This window comes from Lissotriton helveticus, chromosome 4_1 (genome assembly GCF_964261635.1).
Source record: "Lissotriton helveticus chromosome 4_1, aLisHel1.1, whole genome shotgun sequence".
NCBI lineage: Eukaryota > Metazoa > Chordata > Amphibia > Caudata > Salamandridae > Lissotriton > Lissotriton helveticus.
Window position 1 is genome coordinate 637,690,896 of NC_136063.1, and position 19,892 is coordinate 637,710,787.

The following is a 19,892-nucleotide window of genomic DNA, read 5'->3' on the forward strand; positions in this document are numbered from 1 at the left end:
TAGTTTATCCCATGTGTTTGATGTTTTTTTGGAGATATGTTTATCCCAGTGTTGAGTGGTATAGCATATCCTTTACAAGTTTTGCTTTTCTGGCTGCTATGTGTTTTCTGTTAATAAACAGCGGAGAGAGAAAAGCATAATCCTCGCCTCCGTGTCCTTAATAGAATTGAAACTTACCGTTACTATGCTAGGCAAATTTCGATTCCCTGGGACTGCTATAATAAAGGCGAATAAAATGTATTATAAAAAACATAAAAACTAAGTGAAACAGGAACTACATAAGTTATCTTTCTCAAGCTGGAAAAAAATCTAGTTGAGAGAAACACGATGTGCAGTCGTGTAGAGAGTTTCCTTAATACTGCAATATTAAAAGTGAAACTAATCCAGCCAAAAACATTGAACATTCTTTGACACACAGGAGTATTTGTGATGTTTTAGTCGACTGACATCTTACCTATCACGTAACACCATGGATATTTTATCTCCGGCAGCCTGTGCAAGTATTTTGTGAGACTTGTCAGAACTCCATCCAGCACAGTTTTCACCATTTATTTGCAAAACCTGATCACCAAACTTCATACCAACTAAAGATGCCGGGGAATTAGCTTGCACCAACTGAATAAATATTCCCTGTTCAAAAGGCAAAAAATGCAGTTAATACACTATACTGAAGTATATAAAAAATAATTGAGTCAACTATCCCCACAGAAATACTCCAAACTAATATGACAGAATATATTTGTCCACAGGTTGTCTCAAATCAAATATGGCGACAAATAAAAATGACAAAAAAAGAATGTTCATTTTGAAATCCACATACATGTTTATAACGAAGATTGCAACTTTTTCAGGAAACCACTGGATTAAGAAGTCCAGCACAATCAAAAAATCAAACGTCTAATCTGACAGCATACACACAATTCACTGCTCAATGACGATAAGTAAGAGAAAAGATGCAACGTTTGCCCTATCCTATTAAGAGGTAATTCAGCAAATAAATTCAATGCATTTTTCTTTTATAGAAAACTATATTTCCAATGCTTCAATTATCATGAATGCCATTATCTTGCAATAAGGCAAATCCTCTAAACACCTAGCCGAGTTCCTTCAACATCATTTCAAGGTTAGTGTGGCCCTAATGCAAGCAAGGAAAGAACAAGCCTTTACAATGCAACGGTCTCGCCTTTGCCAAAGTTAGAGCTATTGGCATTGTAAATGACAACATTTTTATTTATGTATTGGTTTTGATAATAGATAAATAAATGGCATTGTCATTTACAATGTCAATAGCCATACAACTTGTAATTACATTACACACACACAGTCACACGCACACATACAATCTTACTACCACACACAATTTCTCTCTCACACACAGTCTCTCTCTCTCCCACACAATCTGTCTGTCTCTATCGTGCACACACACTTACAATCTCACACAAACGCTCACACATAATCTCTCGACCACACACACAATAATTATCACTTTCTCACATACACACTCTCACACACAATCTTTCTGACGCAAACACTTGCAATTATTTCCACACAAACAAATGATCTGGCTCACGCACACATAATCTGTCTGTCTATCTTTTACACACACAATCCCTCTCACAATCTGCCCCCCTCTCTCATACACACACACACATGCAGTACGGAGGTGACAATCAGATGCACCCCTGAGAAGCCTGCCTCAGGAGACAGGCGTCCGTGGAGACACAACCAGGATGAGACAAGCACACACTCTCTCAGGAGCCGTCACGGGTGGAGCGAGCCTATCGGCACCAGCTGCGCGTCAGCAGAGAGGCCTTAATTCAGGGTTATTCACACATTCACGGAAAGGTGAAATGAGGAGCGGGGGTGCAGACTGCAGGCACGAGCAGAAATGTGCACAAACGCGTCTGCACATATACGATTACACACTGAACATATGTGTGTGTGTGTGTAAATAATATCCAATGTATAGCTATATTAAACTGCCTCACTACAACCACATATAAATGTTATTATATACATATCTATATGAGCATAGATTATGCAGCCCCATATCACGGAAATAAAAGCCCCCTTCATCGCCGTTCCTGCCCGGATCTCACTGTCCTCAAGAGCAGGTTCAAGCCTCGGTTGTTTTAAATGTCTATGCTTCTCAGAAGTAGCGCCCAGATGCCCCACCCGGGGTGAGTTGTGCTATACCAACTGTCCGTAATAAATCAATAAAGATGTATGTATGTGTGTACGTAAATATACTATGTGTATATATTAATTTTAAATACATGTGGGAATATATATATATATATATATATATATAGATCATTTCTGCATTAAGCATAGATATTTATGTGATTATAATGTATGTATGTGCAATATGCAAAATATATATTATATATTCAGATACATATCTATGCACACACAAACACACACGTATGTGAATAAGCGAGTTTTTTAACTATATACAAACTAAAGAATATACATGTGAATAATTCGGATAGTGTGTATTTATGTCGGTGTGTGCGAGAGCATTGCTCATTTGTTTCTAGAAGTCGTTAAAAGCCTGTGGCTAACTTTAAGACACAGCTGTCACTATAATAATGTTTGTAAGACGGACGGTATTCAGAATATATATATATATATATATATATATATATATATATATGTGTGAGTGTGTGTGGGTGGGTGTGTATTTGCGTGTGTAATGCATAAACAGAATAAATTATGTATTAATATAGTCATTTTCTTCTTGCACACACACGGTTCGTCGCAGCCGCACCCCTTAATGCAGGCAGGATCGGGGTTTGCGGGTCCCCGAATGTCCGGCGGAAAATCCAGTTTGCTGGCATGAGCGGCTTCAGACAGAGCCCGAGTAGCGCCCTGATCTGCGCGGCGCTACAAGGATCGGGCTGTGCGCAGACATTCGTGGTCAGGGGGACTTTGAACAGCTTTAAGGCAGGTGGAACCGGCGGCTATGCTGCTTTGACAAGGATGAAGGGGGGGGGGGGGGCGCACGTCTGCCCCCCCCGCCCCACCCAACGACAGGACTCGGGGACGCCCCCAAAAATGAAGCATTTACCATAAACTGATCGCCCACCTATTCTAAATCCAGAATGAAATGCTACCTGGTTTATTCTGGCTCACTGAGTGTGATATGTCTATCGAGTTTGTATTTCAAATTAAATTAAAGCGTTTTAACCGACAAGAATTGAAGCAGAATTTCCGTTTCTTCCAACGATCACGAAGTGCCCTGAAGCCGCTCCTTCGAAAGCCTTTGTTTTATGTATTTATTTTACCTGCCGCAGGGTTGTTTGAAATGCTGCACTTTATAAAGAAAGCGCCTAGACGTCGACAAAGCGGCACTTGAGACCCTATAGCGCTTACATTTGGAACTTTAAAATAATGTAACAAAATACTATGACGTGAGCGCCACGCGCCCCAGCTGGCAGCAGCGCTTTGCACGAGGTTGTAGCGTCTTTCTAGATAAAAGGGGCTCTGTATTTCATAGCGCCGACTATGGGACCCTGCCCCAAACAGCGCCTTGTGACAGGGCGCTGTGGTCGTGTCCGCCTGCATGCTCTGGGTTAAGATGCCTGACAGATTGTTAGGATTGCGGGTGTCGAATACTTTGATTACAGGTGTCAGGCAGAATTTTATAATTGTGGGTGTTCGACATAATTGTGTGTTTGCGCGTGTCTGACAAAAGTTGTGTTTGTTGGTTTCTGACGCAATGTTGTGATGGCGGTGTCTGCCACACTGTTGCGTCTGCATGTGTCTGCCATCATTGCGGTGTCTGCCACACTGTTGTGGGTCGGGTGTCTGCCAGAATGTTGTGATCGTGGGGTCTTCCACACTGTTGTGGCTGCAGGTGCCTTCCTCAATGTTACATTTGAGGTGCCTGGTACCACGCTACGTTAGTGGGTTTGCGCTTGATAGGCGTGGGTGTGTTTGTCTGACATAATGTTATCATTGTGGGTGTCTGACAGTCCGGGGTTCGTGATCTGTGACATACCACTGTGGGCTCGCCACAACGGAAACGCGATGTGTTTTTCAGGTGTGATGTATTGAATATGAGGCCGAGTGTCTGACATATACATCGTGGACTCTGTAGGTCTGCAGACGTGTTTCCGGGTATCTGACAGGGTCTATTGATGTGATGTCAGAGTGTCTTACAGTGGAATGTGGCTGTACAATGTCACATGATGTGGGTTATGGGTGTTTGGCTGTTGATTGTGGTTTCTACATAAGTAACAATGTTTGCGTCACACGGCACCCAGCTTTGTGTTTCCAGGAACAAAGGTTTGATTATTTTTAGCACCGGCCCTCCAATGTCTGTAGAGTCAGTAATATTTGGGTAAGAACACACATACAAAAGAAAGCCACAGTGTGTGTGTGTGGTGTATGCATCGGCGCTCTTATCAATGTATCCTTAAAAAAACGAGAAATGTGGCAGTATTATTATAATTATGGATCGTTTAAAAACCTATTTTACGGTATTTAAAAATGCAAAACACTACAACCCCACGCACACAGAATACACACCCAGGTGACGGGAGGTCCGCTCTGCTCCAACGACAGGGTCACGAACCCAACAGGCTGACAGACTAGTTTGTACATTTCACCACCACCCGCATTAGTATTTCAGGGCTTTTACATTGTAGAGAGTTATGTGATATGTTTATCTGGCCGCCGATAGTAGGAAAGGTGCTTGTTTTTCCGAACAAGAAAAGGTTTTTTGGGGGTTTTTTTTAACCAGAAAGTGCAATCCTGCACAGACTGTTCTGCTGTCTGTGTAAACAGCACAGACAGTATTTCAGTAATCATGCCAGGCACTACAGACAGCATATGTCGACTACAGAGGGCGGAGGGTTTTAAAGCCGCTTTCTGCGGCGGTCACTGAGGTTCAGACCTTGCTTACATGTCATGCACAAGACACTTCTTGAACAAAGGGCGTGACGAGGAGCCGGCATCATGTATGACGTCTGTGTTTCATTATAATTACGTCACATGCTCAATAACATGAAACCACCGTGGAATATGGGCTTTGAAACCGCTGCTTTTATGAGAAAACAATCCACCCACGCCCCGCCCCCTCTCTCTCTGTAAATAAGCACGGGTGTGTACGTACATGTACATGTATGTGCATGGCATGATTATAAACATTCCTTCTTAGGCAGGGGCACGCATCTGCACGAGTACAGATGTGCGCCTTAATAACAGCACATGGCCTGTGACCGAATGAATGTAGTGTACCCCGGATGTGCACGCGCTTTGAAAAGAGGCCCCGACGGCCCGGCCTTCCAAGCCCCCGCCATACCCTCTGCCCCTCACCCACCCCCGTAAAATGGACTTTCTCTTTAGCCCTCCTGACATCTCTACCCTTCTCTTTTCTTGCCCAGAGGCATGTTCTCGAAGCTCTAAGTGTTTGTCTCACCATTCGTCTGGAAGTTTGTTTTGTATCATACCAGCTTGCAGATCTCCCGACGCTTCTCCGGGAGCAACGGTTTCTTTTTATCCTTACTTTGACATTTTAAAGACTTGTGCTTACCTGATTGATCAGCGCCCAGGAACGAGCGCTTAGCTATCCTCTGTCAGCCTCTTCGCTGCAACCGCGACCCAGACCCTCAGACCGCCTCCGCTGACCGCCCCCTCCTTGCGTGGGGGGCGGGACAGGCGGCCATCCCACCTTGGGCGGGTCTGTGCTGGGCGCGGCAGTTCTCTGGCTCCTCCACCCCCTGCCACGCCCCGTTGAAATCCCTCCCTAATGTGTCCCTACATTATGGCCACTTCTTACCGGCGGCGCAGCGGACGGGCGCAGCGGGCGCGACGAAGGCGCGCCGAAGTTGCGCCTAAGTTAAGCCCGTCTGCGCCCGTCCGCGGCCGACCGGGGCTAGGGGCGCGTCTCCCTGCCCAAAGCATTACTTACTCTTCCTCCCAACTTCACAATTTACAAGGTCCGTGGTTTCTACCTGCCTCCATACACTCACGTATTTCCTCTTTTGGTTTGTCCCCTGCTTCTCCTTGCCTTTGTCCACCTTTGTCCTCTACTTCCCCCCTGCATCCCAAGGAGGACGTCAACCCAGTTATAGCCAGGTCTCTTAAGGCTTATTATTTAAACACCCGGTCAGCAGTGGCTCATTCACATGAACTATCGGTGTTGTTGGATCTCCACGCACCTGATCTTCTCTTTTTAACTGAGACTTGGTTCAGTGATGACTCCCTGCCTGCCTTATTAGCCTCTCTTCCTGCTCCTTATTATGCTTTTCGGGCTGATCGTCCATCTGGCAGAACTGGGGGCGGCGTTGCAGTTATTGCCCGGTCTGATTTCCCATTCCAATTGCTTTCATTGCCAGACATTGCTACTACCGAGCACCTTGTTATCCGCACTACTTCCATTTCCCCTCCCCTCACTTGTGTCCTCATCTATCGCCCCCCCCAGTCTCCTGTACGTTTTCTTGCTGACTTTCAAGAGGTGCTGGCCACCCTCACGGTTAATAACTCTTCTGTTTTACTACTGGGTGATTTTAATTTCTGGCCCTCTGACCCAGCAGAGTGTTCGTCCTCAAGAGAGTTTTCAGATACACTTCAATCTCTTAATTTTGTTTCTCACGTTCATTCCTCAACTCACGTCAAGGGGCATATATTGGATCAGATTTGGTCCCTAAACTACCCGGTAGATTCCCTGCTCATTTCACCTTGCACCTGGTCTGATCATCATTTAATATCTTTTTCTCTCCCCATAAGTTCTACTACCAGGCTCCCTCTCCCCAAAAATGTCTGGGTCCGCTCGTGGAGCAGAGTTAAACCGAATAACTTATCTGCCCTCTTAGCTGATTCCTATCCCACCTTACAAGGCCTTTCCACTCTGGCTCAGGCAAACGCTATTGAGCAGTGGCTTTCTTCAGCCAGTGTGTCCATTGCTCCGTTAAAGCGGTTGACCTCTAAGCGGGAGAAGGATGCCAATCCCCTGGGAGATGTTCTGCGGACATGGATATCCCTTGTGTAGAGCCCATTCCCATATTTTTGGGCTTCCTGAGAGAGGGAGAGCGATCTTGTTCCTCCCTGTTTGTTTAGGTAGTGCATTGCAGTCGTGTTGTCCGTTCTTATCAACACCGACGAACCTCTTATCCTTGGTAGGAAAGCCAGTAATGCGAAGCGTACTGCTCTGAGTTCTAGCAAGTTTATGTGTAATTGCTGTTCGTGCAACGTCTAACGACCGCGGACCTGAAGGTCCTGAAGAAACGCTCCCAACACTTCTAGGGACGCATCTGTAGTCACTACCAATGGGGCTGGCGCTGCGAGGAACGAGAGCCCCTGAGAGACATTTAGTTGTTGTGTCCACCATGCTGCTGCTTGCCTCATGACCGGTGTTACTTGGATCACATCTTCGAAGAATCCCTCCGCTTGACGCCATTGTAGGTTGAGTTGCTCTTGCAACGGGCGCATTCTTAGTCTGCAGTGAGGTACGAGGGGGGATGTAAGATGACATTATCCCCAGTAATGATTTGTACCTACGTACTGAAAGATACTTTCTTTTTTGAAACTCCTGGAAGTGAGACACAATCTTTAGCTGTCTTTCTTGGGAGGGAAACACCCTGTTTCTCTCTGTGTCCAAAATTGAACCCAGAAAAGTGATCTGTTTGTTTGGTTGAAGGGATGATTTTTCCTCATGCAGAGTCAATCCCAGCTTGGTGAACAAGTCTATGCACACCCTTGTTGACGTTCTGGCTAGTGCTTCTTCCTCTTTGAGAGTTCGGGACCGGTTCTATTGCTCCCTTTCGGAGCATTGTCCGAGTCTCCTTCCGGATTTGATGCAAATGGTTGACCTTGTGATGCATTGGTGGCGTACAAGGGGGTGTTTGTAAAAATTCTAGAGTGTGGCCGAATTGAATAATGTTGAGGACCCATGGCTCCGTAGTTATTTCCTGCCAATTTTGAAGAAAGTGAGCAATCTTTCCCCCCAGGGGAACATATAATCCCAGTAGAGTCGATGTAGCCGGAACTTGAAGGTTGTCATTGTCGTCGGGTGTTGTCTTTCCCCTGACGACCTCCTCTACCTCTTGGAGTAGATTTGGTATAACCTCCAGATTGTCGCTGTGTATACTGCCGACGGTAGGGTTGAGAAGAGGTGGTATAAGAGGAATATTTCCCTTGTTGATATCCTCCTCTGTAAGATGGTTGACCCCTGCCCTTAGAGCTTTGAAAAGGAACCTTCCTGTATTGTAGAGTTCCCAATGCTTTAGCAGTATCAGTATCTTTTTCGATACTTTGCAGCGTGTCATTCACATGCTTGCCAAATAAGTCTTCACTGTTAAAGGGAAGATCCAAGATTTTATTCTGGACCTCTGGTCTAAAAGCTGTCGCTCTCAACCACCCTTGTCTAAGCAGCACCGCTGCTCCTCCTAGAGACCTGAAAGCCGCTGTCACTATATCAATAGCGCAATCTATGACTTCTGCCGAAGTCCTCTCCCCTTCTTGAAGAATCTTTAAGGCAAGATCATAATGCCTCTATTCCATGGTTACTGTATGTTTGAAAGAACTTCACGGACCTTGGGCTGTCACACCTTTTTCATTACCACAAAGAAATCACTAGCAGTGCAGTAAAAAAGAAGGTTAACACATTGTTTTTCCAGTATAGAACACAAGCCAGTTTTTCTAAACGGCTTGTCTATAGACTACAGTTATCTGGATTTAAAGCTCCTTACCCAGTTTCACATTAGGCACTTTACACTTTTTGGTAGCTCACCCTCAGCAGGGTACATGAATCCATGTCTACCCCCATGCCCTTGTGAATGCACATCAAAACAAACACGTGTTCATTTTATGTTCTTTTGCGTTTTTACTCTGAGCCCATACTGCATTATTTACAGCCCTAGCTGCATTTGTTTGGCTCCAGCTCCTATATTGTCAGTCTACATCGCCTCCTACTTTTAGTGTCTGAACAGTGTTGCTCCTCTGTTTCAGGCTATGTCAGTCAACCTCTTAAAGTCAGAAAATCTTTGAATTACAGTAGCATTGTTGTTAGGTCTTATTCTTAACATTTATAGTGTATTAGGCGTAATCATGGCTTATCATTTAATGCATTTTGTTTCCGGTCATCATGGAGCTACATAGAAAGTAAACTTATGGCCCAAAACGTTAAATCAGGATAACCATAAATTGTTTTATCATTTCATCTTTCTAAATGGTATGTCTGTTTTATGTATTTAAGTCCGGTCTTCAATTGCTACTCACCGAATAAAGACTTTGACTGACTGAGGCATTTATACACTTGCATTTACCACTGTCTTCAGCGGATAGTTAGGGGCACGCATCAGAAGCTCTGCCATTCAAGAAGGGCTGCTACCACAGGCAGTCAGTATGCAAACATGCTCAGCTGAAGATTTCCGGTGAAAGGGCACAATTAGGAGTAACTAGCTCGAAGTGACCATGAAATAAGTCTATATTGATGGGGTAACTGATTGCAAGGTCAGCCGTTTGAATTTTTCTAAAAATTGGGCTCAGATATTCATAGGTTTTAAAGCCTCAAAACAGCACTCATGGGAGCTTGTTTGTTAAAAACAGCTGCTTGGTGGAGGGCACATTGGAGTAACCTTAAACTAAGATCTAGGGCCTGCACTTCAAGCAGGAGAAGCGAGGAAAGGTTCCCTGCAGGAGGGTTGATCAGAATGAGAAACCCCATCCTGGACTGATACCAACTCTAGATAATCTGGCGCTGGAAAGGTGGAGCTTTGAGTGCTTTGCAGCAAACCATTTTATCTGCCTAAATGGCGATGGATATAATTTTTAAGCAATGGTTCTATGCAGAGATAGTCCCATGGCAGGCAGTTTATATGTACGCTGTGTGACATTTTTCACAACTTTAATAGGAACGGGAGAAAACAAACCAAATGTTTACTTTATGGTAAGCACTGCTATTCAGCTGTTCCTCAGTAAAATGAAGTACACGAGCGAAGATGTTTACTGCATATGAAATTGCCTGAATTTACTTTATTTGGCTTTGGGTAAAGTGGTTAGATTCCTTCCTATTCGACACCAGTCGGTCTCCTTGAATTATGGACCTGGCCCAATGTTGGATCCCAATGGTACTTAAATTCCGAACTTTAACATATGAACAATGGTCTTCGGAAATGTATTCATTTGCTTTATAGTTCACTCAATCTGTTTTATTTAGTTATTTCTGAAACCTCTCTCATACTTCAGGTCTCAATACTGCTGCGTACCCATGTCCAATCTTCAAGCTTACTGCCCACTAGAAAAAAGTGTTGATAGGATAATAGTTGATCTGCAATTGGTCTGAACCTTAAACCTTCTCCCATAGACTGAACACTCAGTGATCCATAGTTCACCAATGTCTTCCTTTTCAATTGCGTTTCTGGTACATCCTCTTCCCCACCCCTCATTCCCTTGAGTTCTAACCCAACCTCTGCACACTATCAGAATTAATAATTTTTTTGTAATAGCCGCACAGATTTTATTAGTTGCAAATGGTTTAAATTTTTTGATAGGTGCATCCACTGATCCAACCACTAAGTCTGTCACTTAATAGTCTTTCACTTAAGTTTCTCTCAATTGGAGGCTAACGCAGTATAATTTCAAGCATCACTCAACAACACAGCACATCTTCAATGCATTCTGGGCCATGGCCTTTACCGTGCAAAAACTGGGCTCAAATTTAAGTCTCCGTTTTAACAGAGGCTCCTAATCTCTTTCATCCCTGACAAATTTATTGCTGTCAAAAGAGTATTTAGATTTCCAAACCTAACTTAAGAATGTAGCAGATTCTATTTGGGCTTTGAAAAAGTTTATTTTCTGACTGAAAACGGGCACCATGGTGTAAGTCTAAATTACCCTCAGAAAAAAAGACTGTCTAGCAGGTCACGGGTGACTTCTAGCACGATTAGGTTAAATGCCTCTCCATTGCAGTATATATGAAAATCTGTGGCAAACCACTCAAAAGGACTATTAATCTGCAAAAATCCATATTGCTGTAAATTCTCATTAAGCTACTGTCCAGACTTTTCAAAAACATCACAGATCTCCCATCACTGAGTTTGTTCATAACAAACTTGATCACCGAGAAGACCAAAGTCCAAAAGATCGCTAATTTCTTGTGAGTAGAAGGTATTGGTTGTAGAACTGGCAGCAAGGTGCAAGTAATCTGCCACACAAGATATCCAGAATGTTCTTCAAAGGCTCTACAATGCCTCATGGCACCTGAAGCATAAAAGGATGTGGAAAGGCGGTCTGCCACCGTAGCCTAAAGGACAAGTGTAGTTGTTGTTCTACTCAGTCAGTAGGGATTAGAAGGATGACAAGGTAATGGGGATCAGTAGCCCATTCATCATGTTTGTCGCAGTCATGAGGCACTTAAGTCACTGAGACAAATTCTTTGTGATCTCTGTGCAGTATGCTGATGTCACCTCCTTCCGGGCTATACGGAGGCTACTACTGGTTAAATAGTCTACATGCAACACAGGCCAATGTATCACTGGAAAAAAACAGCAGTCGACATAGGTGTGTTCAACGATCGCACCATCGACAAAGGAACCATGGGAGTATGGTCAATGTCTTTGAGGATGGCAATTGAGTGTTTTTTGATGGATGAGCAGAAGGCAACAACTCACTCAAAATATGCAAAGTCTTTGCCTCTCTATGAGCAAGAATATTTTAAATGAAACTCTGGCTAATTTATCATCTTCTCGCTACATGACCAGATAAGTGGAAGCACAGCAGGCATTTTAGTGGCTGTCATCATGGTAGACATTACCAGCTATAAGGAACTGGCAAGATTTAGTAAGGCTCTAGCCTTGGAAGGTATGTCAGGTATGTGGCGTAAAGTGAAACCCAATGGATGATCTCAATGGTGCCTACTTTAGTGGGAAGCACATTGTGTTTTTAAAATACCCCTCACACACCAAAAGGGCCCTTGGTGTCATGCTTCATAGGGCTCGTCGCACCCCTCTACGGAGAGCGGCGTGCTGCTAACCAACGAATATGCAGGAGTACTTGATGTGACCTCTATGTGTAGTGTGTGAGAGAGGGTGGGTGTGGGTGGTAGGGTCAGAGGTAAATAGTGAGTGGATGTTAAAAAATATCTGGCAGGTAGGACTAGAAAGAATTTGAATAAACCTCCTTCTGGTATTGTTAAAAGACGTGAAGCGGAGGTTTTTAATGTATTAATGTACAAAAAGCCTCCTATGGACCCCTTACCCTTTTGGTGGGTGAGGGACCACTGCCTGCTCTTAAAAAATAAAAATAAAACTTTTCATTTTTGTTTTAGAAATGCATCCCATTTTTCTTTACGGAAAGTGGGCTGCATTTAAAAGAAATTGCTTTATTTTAAAGCAATCACAGATATGGTGGTCTGCTGACCCCAGCAGGCCACCATCCCTGTGATTTTTGCAATTCCTAGGGGGTCGCAAATTGCAACCTCCTTCATTAATATTCATGAGGTAGGTCATTTGCAATCCCCTAGGAACCGCAAAAAGTGTTCAACACACTTTCATGTATGCCGTTTTGTGATTTCCTAATTGCGAATCGCAAGGATTTGCAATTAGGAAACCGCAAAACTGTTTCTTCATGCATCTGGCCCAAAGTCCTTTCACCTCAATAGGCCGAGTTCAAGTCACATAATGAGGTGAATTCACTACATGTCATCTATGGATGTTGTAATGTAGTACAAGGGGGAACCGCTTTATTAACATGAAATTACCCAGGATTTCAAGACAAGCAACAGGGAATATTATTATTATACGCATTGGTGCGTGGCTACTTAAAAGGTTTCCCAGCGCTGGGCTCATCTACTGAACGGATTAGGACATGCAAGTTCACTAAAGGGGACGCTATCTAGGGGAATTCCGAGCATTGGACAGCCAGGTTTTTAAAAATTTACGAAATACAGAGAGTGATTGGCACACTTACTTTCAGGGAAGGTCAATCCACGGTCTCGGACCAGTGCGATTTCCTGGTTTTAAGAATTACTGCCAACCTAAAATCACTTGAGCGCAGTGAGCGAGCAGGAAGGGATGTTTGGAGACACCAATGATCTACGGTATGAAGGTCCTGAGTTTGCAAGGCATTAGTGCATGATAATTTGTAACAAAAACTGTAAATGTACACTGAAGATTAAGGTATGATTTGGTTAAATCACAAGAGGTTAAGAGATTCTCCAGTGATCTGCCTAGACACTTAGTGCATGGGTCCTCATTCTGGCATTCAAATGCTAGCCCTATCCTTGTTAGAACAGTTTAAAAATGCTTTGTGTGTCATTCCCAAAGAGGAATTTGTCCTGAGAAGCTAGGATCAGTGCCATGAAAATCTGATCTTATTGTCAGCAAATTTTAATTTGGAAAGGAGTTGTTCACTTTCACTATTTGTGTAAAGTGCCACTGAAGTATATATATTTTTTAATTAAGACCGTAGATATTGACATTTAAACTGCTTGTGTTTGACTACTGCATCTTTTGAGTCTAATTAGCAAGTCTTTCTGGGCCTTTACAAAGCCGTGAAATATGCTTTGGTTACTGCTGTTAGAAGGAGGAGCTCCCACACAATATAATGTGGAAGGCTGAGAAATGTTTTGTTTGCAGTATTGTGATTTCTTTCAAGATCATATATTCGAATGCAAAAAAACGGTGAAGAAGTGTTGCTGCATTATTTCAAAGGTACTGCTATCAAGTAATTTGTATGAAATGTTTAGATTGCTGGTCTTTGCCAAATGTTATCCTTCCCTTTTAACAGCATATGGCACAGTTGATGTAGCCATACATTTTACCTACAGCATCAAAAATGTTTTTAACTAATACTTACATTATCAACAGATTTAAGTCGAAGGCCAATCTTGCCATCTTGATCTTTACATAGGATTACTTCACGGACACCTTGCTTGATTTCTGCTCTGCGAATCCCAACATCATTTGCCGTTATCGGAGCTACCATGTAATTCATTGAGGAAGGTCTTGTTGCAAGTTGTTGCTAATAAACAACAAATGGAAACGCATCAAACTAATGGAAAACATATCCCTAAATTAAAAAAAATTAATACCCAAGAAACGAGCTGTGGGAAAATAAAAACAGCAATTGCTGAAATATGGATTTAAACTACTCTGTTCAGCTGGTACAACCAAACTGAATGACCTATAGTAGATACTCTTAAGTAGTCGTAAAAGACAGTAAGGTCCCAGTCATATTAAGAAAGGTATAATGGTACTATGCTTGACGCATGACACTAGAAAAGTTTGACTGATACTAGTAAAGGAAATTCTTCTGAAAAAATTATTTAGCTTTTATCTTCAAGAAAAAAAAACACTACACAAAGTCTGGAATTTTGCAACACAAAATAAAAATGCTCTTTCTTTTAAAATACATACGTTACTGTGGGTTTAACATACTAAAATGTACAACTTCTAGGAAAATATGTTTTCATACCCCCTGTGACGGCACCATAGCCAGATTTCTATGTATTTCTTCTTCATTCAGACTCAATCCCATGTACTGAGCAAGCTCAGGGTATAATTTGGGATACAATCCTACAAAGGAATAGATATTTTAATAAATTAACATTTATTTCAGAAAACACATTTACAAACGTAATTTTAGTTAAAGACTTCAAAAGTAGTTTATCACAAAGCACTTCCCAGAGTTAGCCTTTTTCGCCATATGCCAATACCAAAGTCCCAGGCAACGAGTATTGCTTGGGTGGATGCAAAACTCAGAATCATACACATTCAATATGGAAAGGCGTCAAAGTTGAGGTCAAGTGTCGGAAGAAGCACCACCTATGGTCAGCAAAGCAAATAGAAGAGAACCTGGGCTTTTACTATGAACGACACATAGGTAAGGGGCAGCCTGCATGGTATGCGGAGGGTCCCTTGAACACATGCAAAAAGACATCACAGAAATGCAAATATTTCCTATCCGTTGAGGAAAAGGTAAAGGTGGAGAGTTGGAAAGAGAGAGGGAGAATAGGGAGGGAGTCAAGAGAGGAGGAGATAGCAACGTGTTAAAAACAAAAACACATTAACTGGACAGAATACATTTGAAAGTAAGTAAAACAGATTATTGTGTTACATTGCATGCCACCATAGAATGCTTCAAGACAAATGGACCACGGTCATATTGGACTAGTCCTTTCACAGACACTGACCCAGAGTTTGAGATGAATGGGTATAAAGCTTTAAGACTGACCTCCAGACAGCTTTAGCTGTATGGTTAGAGCTACTGCCATCATATAACATACATATAGAGATTTTTTGGACAGCCTCTTTCAGCCTCTGGCTAATATGGTTCAGCTAGCAATAAGCACTTGCAAAGAGGGATGTGCATCAGAGCGGACATCGACCAACTGCATTTCATGGATGTGAACATCCGAAAATCGTGCCTCCTCGAATTCTGGAACACAAGCATGCAGGCTCATTTTCACTGACACTTTTCTTTTAGCTTCATTGGTTGAAAGCCAATTCTGGCAATAGTGTCGCTGAGCAAAGATGGGCCTCTGCTTTCAAATACACATTCAGCAAAAGCTAGTTTTGATTGTGCTTTGGAAAGTCAACTGGCTGGTATTGGACTAAAAGTTAATTTCTGGAGAATACACACAGGTGCACGAGGAAGATTGCTAGGAATTTTTCGGTGATGCATGTTTTGACAACAAGGCATGTTCCGACAGTGAGGCAGAATAATAAGCTACAAGAGGAGAAAACAACAATATTAGAAGCAGAGGAAGGCATAAAAAAATGCAGCACTGCGTAAATAAAGGGAGAATGAGCTCCTTCTTGGATGAATGGTCCCACGCTGGTATTTCTAGTGCAACATCTTTAATTTTCCCTGCTCCAGTCATCTCTCCGAAAAGGATTAGGTGACTTGCCCTGTAAGAGTCTGTTCGCAACATGTAGTGCTGTAGATTCACATGTCTACATACTCCTGCTATTTAGGGTTGGGCTCGGATGTTTGCAACTTGTTTTTCTTCAAAGTCGTCTTTCAAGTCTAGTGCGCATTGGCACCAGCTCGGTTAGATTTTTTTCACTGCAGGTGAGCGTATAGATGAAATAGTAAGTGGAAATAGCATGGTGGACACGCATGATCTTATGTACAAATAATTAAGAGTTAAGGGTGAGAAGGAAAATATCTGAAACAACCACTGGCTGCCTGGGAGGTGGGTGGCTGCATGTGAATCTGTTTAAGTAACGTATTTTATATGCAATATGTGTGGCTGTAGATACACATGCTCTACTGGACTGTAAAGCAGTGCTCTCATGCGTGGTGGTCAGGCAGCGGATGGTGTCACTGTCTAACAATGTTTGGTCAACCCTAGCATTCTGGCGCCAAACATCCACACAATAGTGTTTGGTAAAGGTGTGCAGAGGTGGACATAGCTGCCTTACAAATTTCCGCTATAGGGATGGTCAATAGGAAAGTCATGGTGGCCCCCCCTTTTTCAGGTGGAATGTGACCTTGACAGAAAAGGCAAGGATTAAGGTGCTTTGCGGTAGCAGGTCTGGACGCACTTTACAATCCTTTTGATGCAGGACGGCCCTTGAGAGATTTAGCGAAAGCAACAAATAGTTACTGAGACTTGCAAAAAGGTTTAGTCCTATAAAGCGTTTCCAGTCTGTTTCAGGAACGAAGACTGAGTTCTATAGTCATGTTAAGGTGAAAATGAGACACCACTTTGAAAAGAAACCATTGATTAATCCTAAGCACGACCCTACCATTGTAGGCTTGGAAAAAAGGCTTTTCTAGTGTGATGGCCTGTAGTTCCATCATATGTCTTAAGGAAGTAATGGAGACCAGGAAGGTAACTGCCCATAAAAACAATTGTAGGGGCACAAGTGCCTTGGTTCAAAAGGATGACCTATAAGTCTAGTGACGACTACATTAGGGTTTCAGACCGGGGCAGGTGGAATGCTTGTGGGATGACTTTGTAAGTGAAGGAAGTTATAGACAATGCCTTGCATCATGGGCTTAAGGGAGTCCAAGTAGTTAGCAATGCAGTAATGGACACACCTTTTCCACTAAATGACATAACAAGAGTGCATATTGGGTCTGTGTGCTTTCTTTAGGATGTTCATGAATACCTGGGGTAAATTGAAATACCCAAACTCTAGGCTTTCAGGAGCCATATTGCTGGGTTGAGCTGTCTGATATCGGAGTGCTGGTCTGCCTTGACTTTTTGTGAGAAGGTCCAGCTTGTGGGGGAAGATTCTTCTGTGGGACAAGTGACATTATGAAGAGTGCTGAGAGCCAAAGCTGTTTGGCTCACGTGGAAACCACCAGGATGAGGGATGTTTGCCAAAGCTTCCTGCCCACATCAGGGAGAAGTGGGAGAGAAGGTAAAGCGAAGGCAAAGATCCCTGATCAGTTCATCCATAGAGCATTGCCCATAGACTTTTGGTGCAGAAACTTGAAAGTGAAATATTGACACGTTGCCATTTTCTAGAGTGGCAAGGAGATCTATGATGGGGAGACCCCAATGATGGAAATACAGTAGTAGGGCTCACAAGTGGAATTCCCACTCATGGACGTATTAATCGGTCCTGCTGAGAAGGACTGCAAAGCTGTTGTCCACTCTGGGAAGGTGCTCTGCTAGGTGTATCCAGTGTTGAAACACCCAATTCTAAATTGATTACACCAGTGTTGACAGCTGCACGGAGTGTGTACTGCCCTGCTGGTGCAGACAGTAAATGGCAGTCAGTTTAAGAAAACTTTATTCGGCCATGTTCTGGCCATAAAAGAACATTACACAGAAAAAGACCCATACATATTAAATTTAGAACTAAAGTACAAGATGCAATTGGAACAAAGATCAAATTTATCAGAATAATAAAAGGAAAACATGTCCAAGTACAGCCAATAAAACCTGAGTCAGTACTATGGACAATTCATATTTTTCCTTCTACGTATTGCCCCAGATAAAAAGCTCGCTACCCCATAACAAATCAGTGGGGATGGTAGAGTTTGCAGATAAATCAGGGCTGGTCTTACTTGTGCAAAATAGCAATTTCTTAAAAGAGGTAAAATATATTTTGATCGCAGATCACTATAAAAACTACAACAGCAAATCTTGATCAGAAAAGTTATCGCATGCACAAGGCTGTATGGTTCCTAACTTTGAGAAACATTTAGGTACAGTAAGGGTCCAGTGAATCCAATTAAATCTAAATCTAGATAAAATAAAACTATGATACAGATTATTAATAAAAGACCAAAAAGGTTGATCTAAAACCTCAGGACTTATAACCATAAACTGTCTGCAAGTAGGTTTCTTAAGTTCAGTGGATTCCCTTTCCAGATATCTCCTGGTTAAGTATTGAGTTTTTGTAACTTTCATCTCATCAGGGTACAACTTTCTTGGTTGATCAAATCACTCCGGACGCCCTAGGGCTGAAAGTTGCAGAGAAACATAACTTAATGGCAGTAATGTTGTCAGTTCTTATGACTGATTTGCCCTGAATGTCCTGAAAGAATGCTTTGAGGTCGAGCTGGATGGTTAGATGTTCTAGATGACGGATATAGAGACCTCGTTGGGGATGTGACCATGTACCTTGGACTTTGATGTCTTGAAGATGCGCCCCTCAGTGGTTAAATGAGGCATCCATAGTAATGGTGACTTGCGGAATGGAAAGGGCCTGCCTTCATCACTGCAGAGAGCAATGGGTGCTGGCCTATATTAACACTATTAACACTAGATCTTTTCAATTGACCCTCCATTCACAGTCATCATGCCGCAAGGCACTCCTGCTTTGGACGCCTCTGTATTTATCAAAAACAAATGGTCAGACTAGTATGCGATAACAGTTTGTTTAGGGCTTGTTGTGTGCAAACACCCCTCGACAGAACGCATATAGCGGAAATGGGTTTCTGGTACTCATTGAACCGTAATAACCAGGCCAAAAGTCTACCAGCCTGGTCTCCTTCATTGTGTTGCCTAGCCACAAATTCCTTACAGTTAATGCCTCAAAGTCTCTGTATCAGTGTATAATAGTGCTCAACCACAGTCAACAATTCTTTGTGTTCCTTTGGAACTGTCATGGCTGGTTACTCTAAACGTCGTATGTAATGGGTAGAATCAAAAATGTCCTCTTGTCATTTTAACCCCCATCAGTATTCTTAAGGCTTACCCCTTCAAAAGGCACCCCATTAACTTGCATCATATAGGGATGCCCCCTCGTTTTCTTTGAAACAGTGGCCTAGGTGTTCCCGAATAGTGGTTCAAAAAGGCCATATCTTCCAGCTTCTCCATCAGGAGTCTCCAGGTTGGAATAGAAAGGAGTGGTCTACCTCAGTTCAATGTGGATTACAATCTGATACAGTCTTACCTAACTATTCTGTGAGCCTAACCACGTGTGCCATCCAGAGTTAACCAGGCACATGTTAAATCTTGTGTATAGTCCATAACCTGGGAAATCCAAAAAATAAAATCTGCAGTGATATGGCCATGTAGCTAGTTTCCCTGATAACGTTCTGGTGACAGCAGCCTGAAATAGTGTATATGATTGGTCTAAGGTGGCATAAATCAAAGTCTTGTAATACCAAACACCAGCACCCCCGCACAGATATTTGCTGTTCCAGAGCGCTTCAGTACTTCCGCAGTCAGGAATTTGTAGAATTGTACTTGTTTAGTGCTAGGTGCAAAGATACACTATAGTACGGTCAGGCTGTCTAAGCTGTTTTTTTAGGATAGTCAATCTATCTTCTGTGTCTATCCATTTAGTATGTATAGTATATAGTACACTAGGGGTAACCCATATCAGAGTGCCTCTGGAGAAAGCAAAATATGTGGTGCCTTCGACCGGATGCCCCCAACATTACTTCAGTACCAATATCTCTGCCTGGATCATATGCGTCTCATGAAGGCATAATATTTCTATTAGTCTGCATCTCAGGTATTGATAAATTTTGAA

At 42.8% G+C, this 19,892-nt stretch overlaps 1 protein-coding gene across 1 annotated transcript in view; it reads right to left on the minus strand.

Moving 5' to 3' along the window:
* SDCBP (syndecan binding protein) overlaps positions 1-19,892 on the minus strand; it is a 187,213-nt gene that overhangs the window by 81,447 nt on the left and 85,874 nt on the right. The window contains exons 4-6 of the mRNA XM_078687270.1: positions 14,422-14,522; positions 13,804-13,968; positions 455-630 (exon numbers count right to left, since the gene is read on the minus strand). Of these exons, the coding sequence (XP_078543396.1) occupies positions 455-630; positions 13,804-13,968; positions 14,422-14,522 (442 nt within the window). The remainder of the gene's footprint in view (positions 1-454; positions 631-13,803; positions 13,969-14,421; positions 14,523-19,892) is intronic.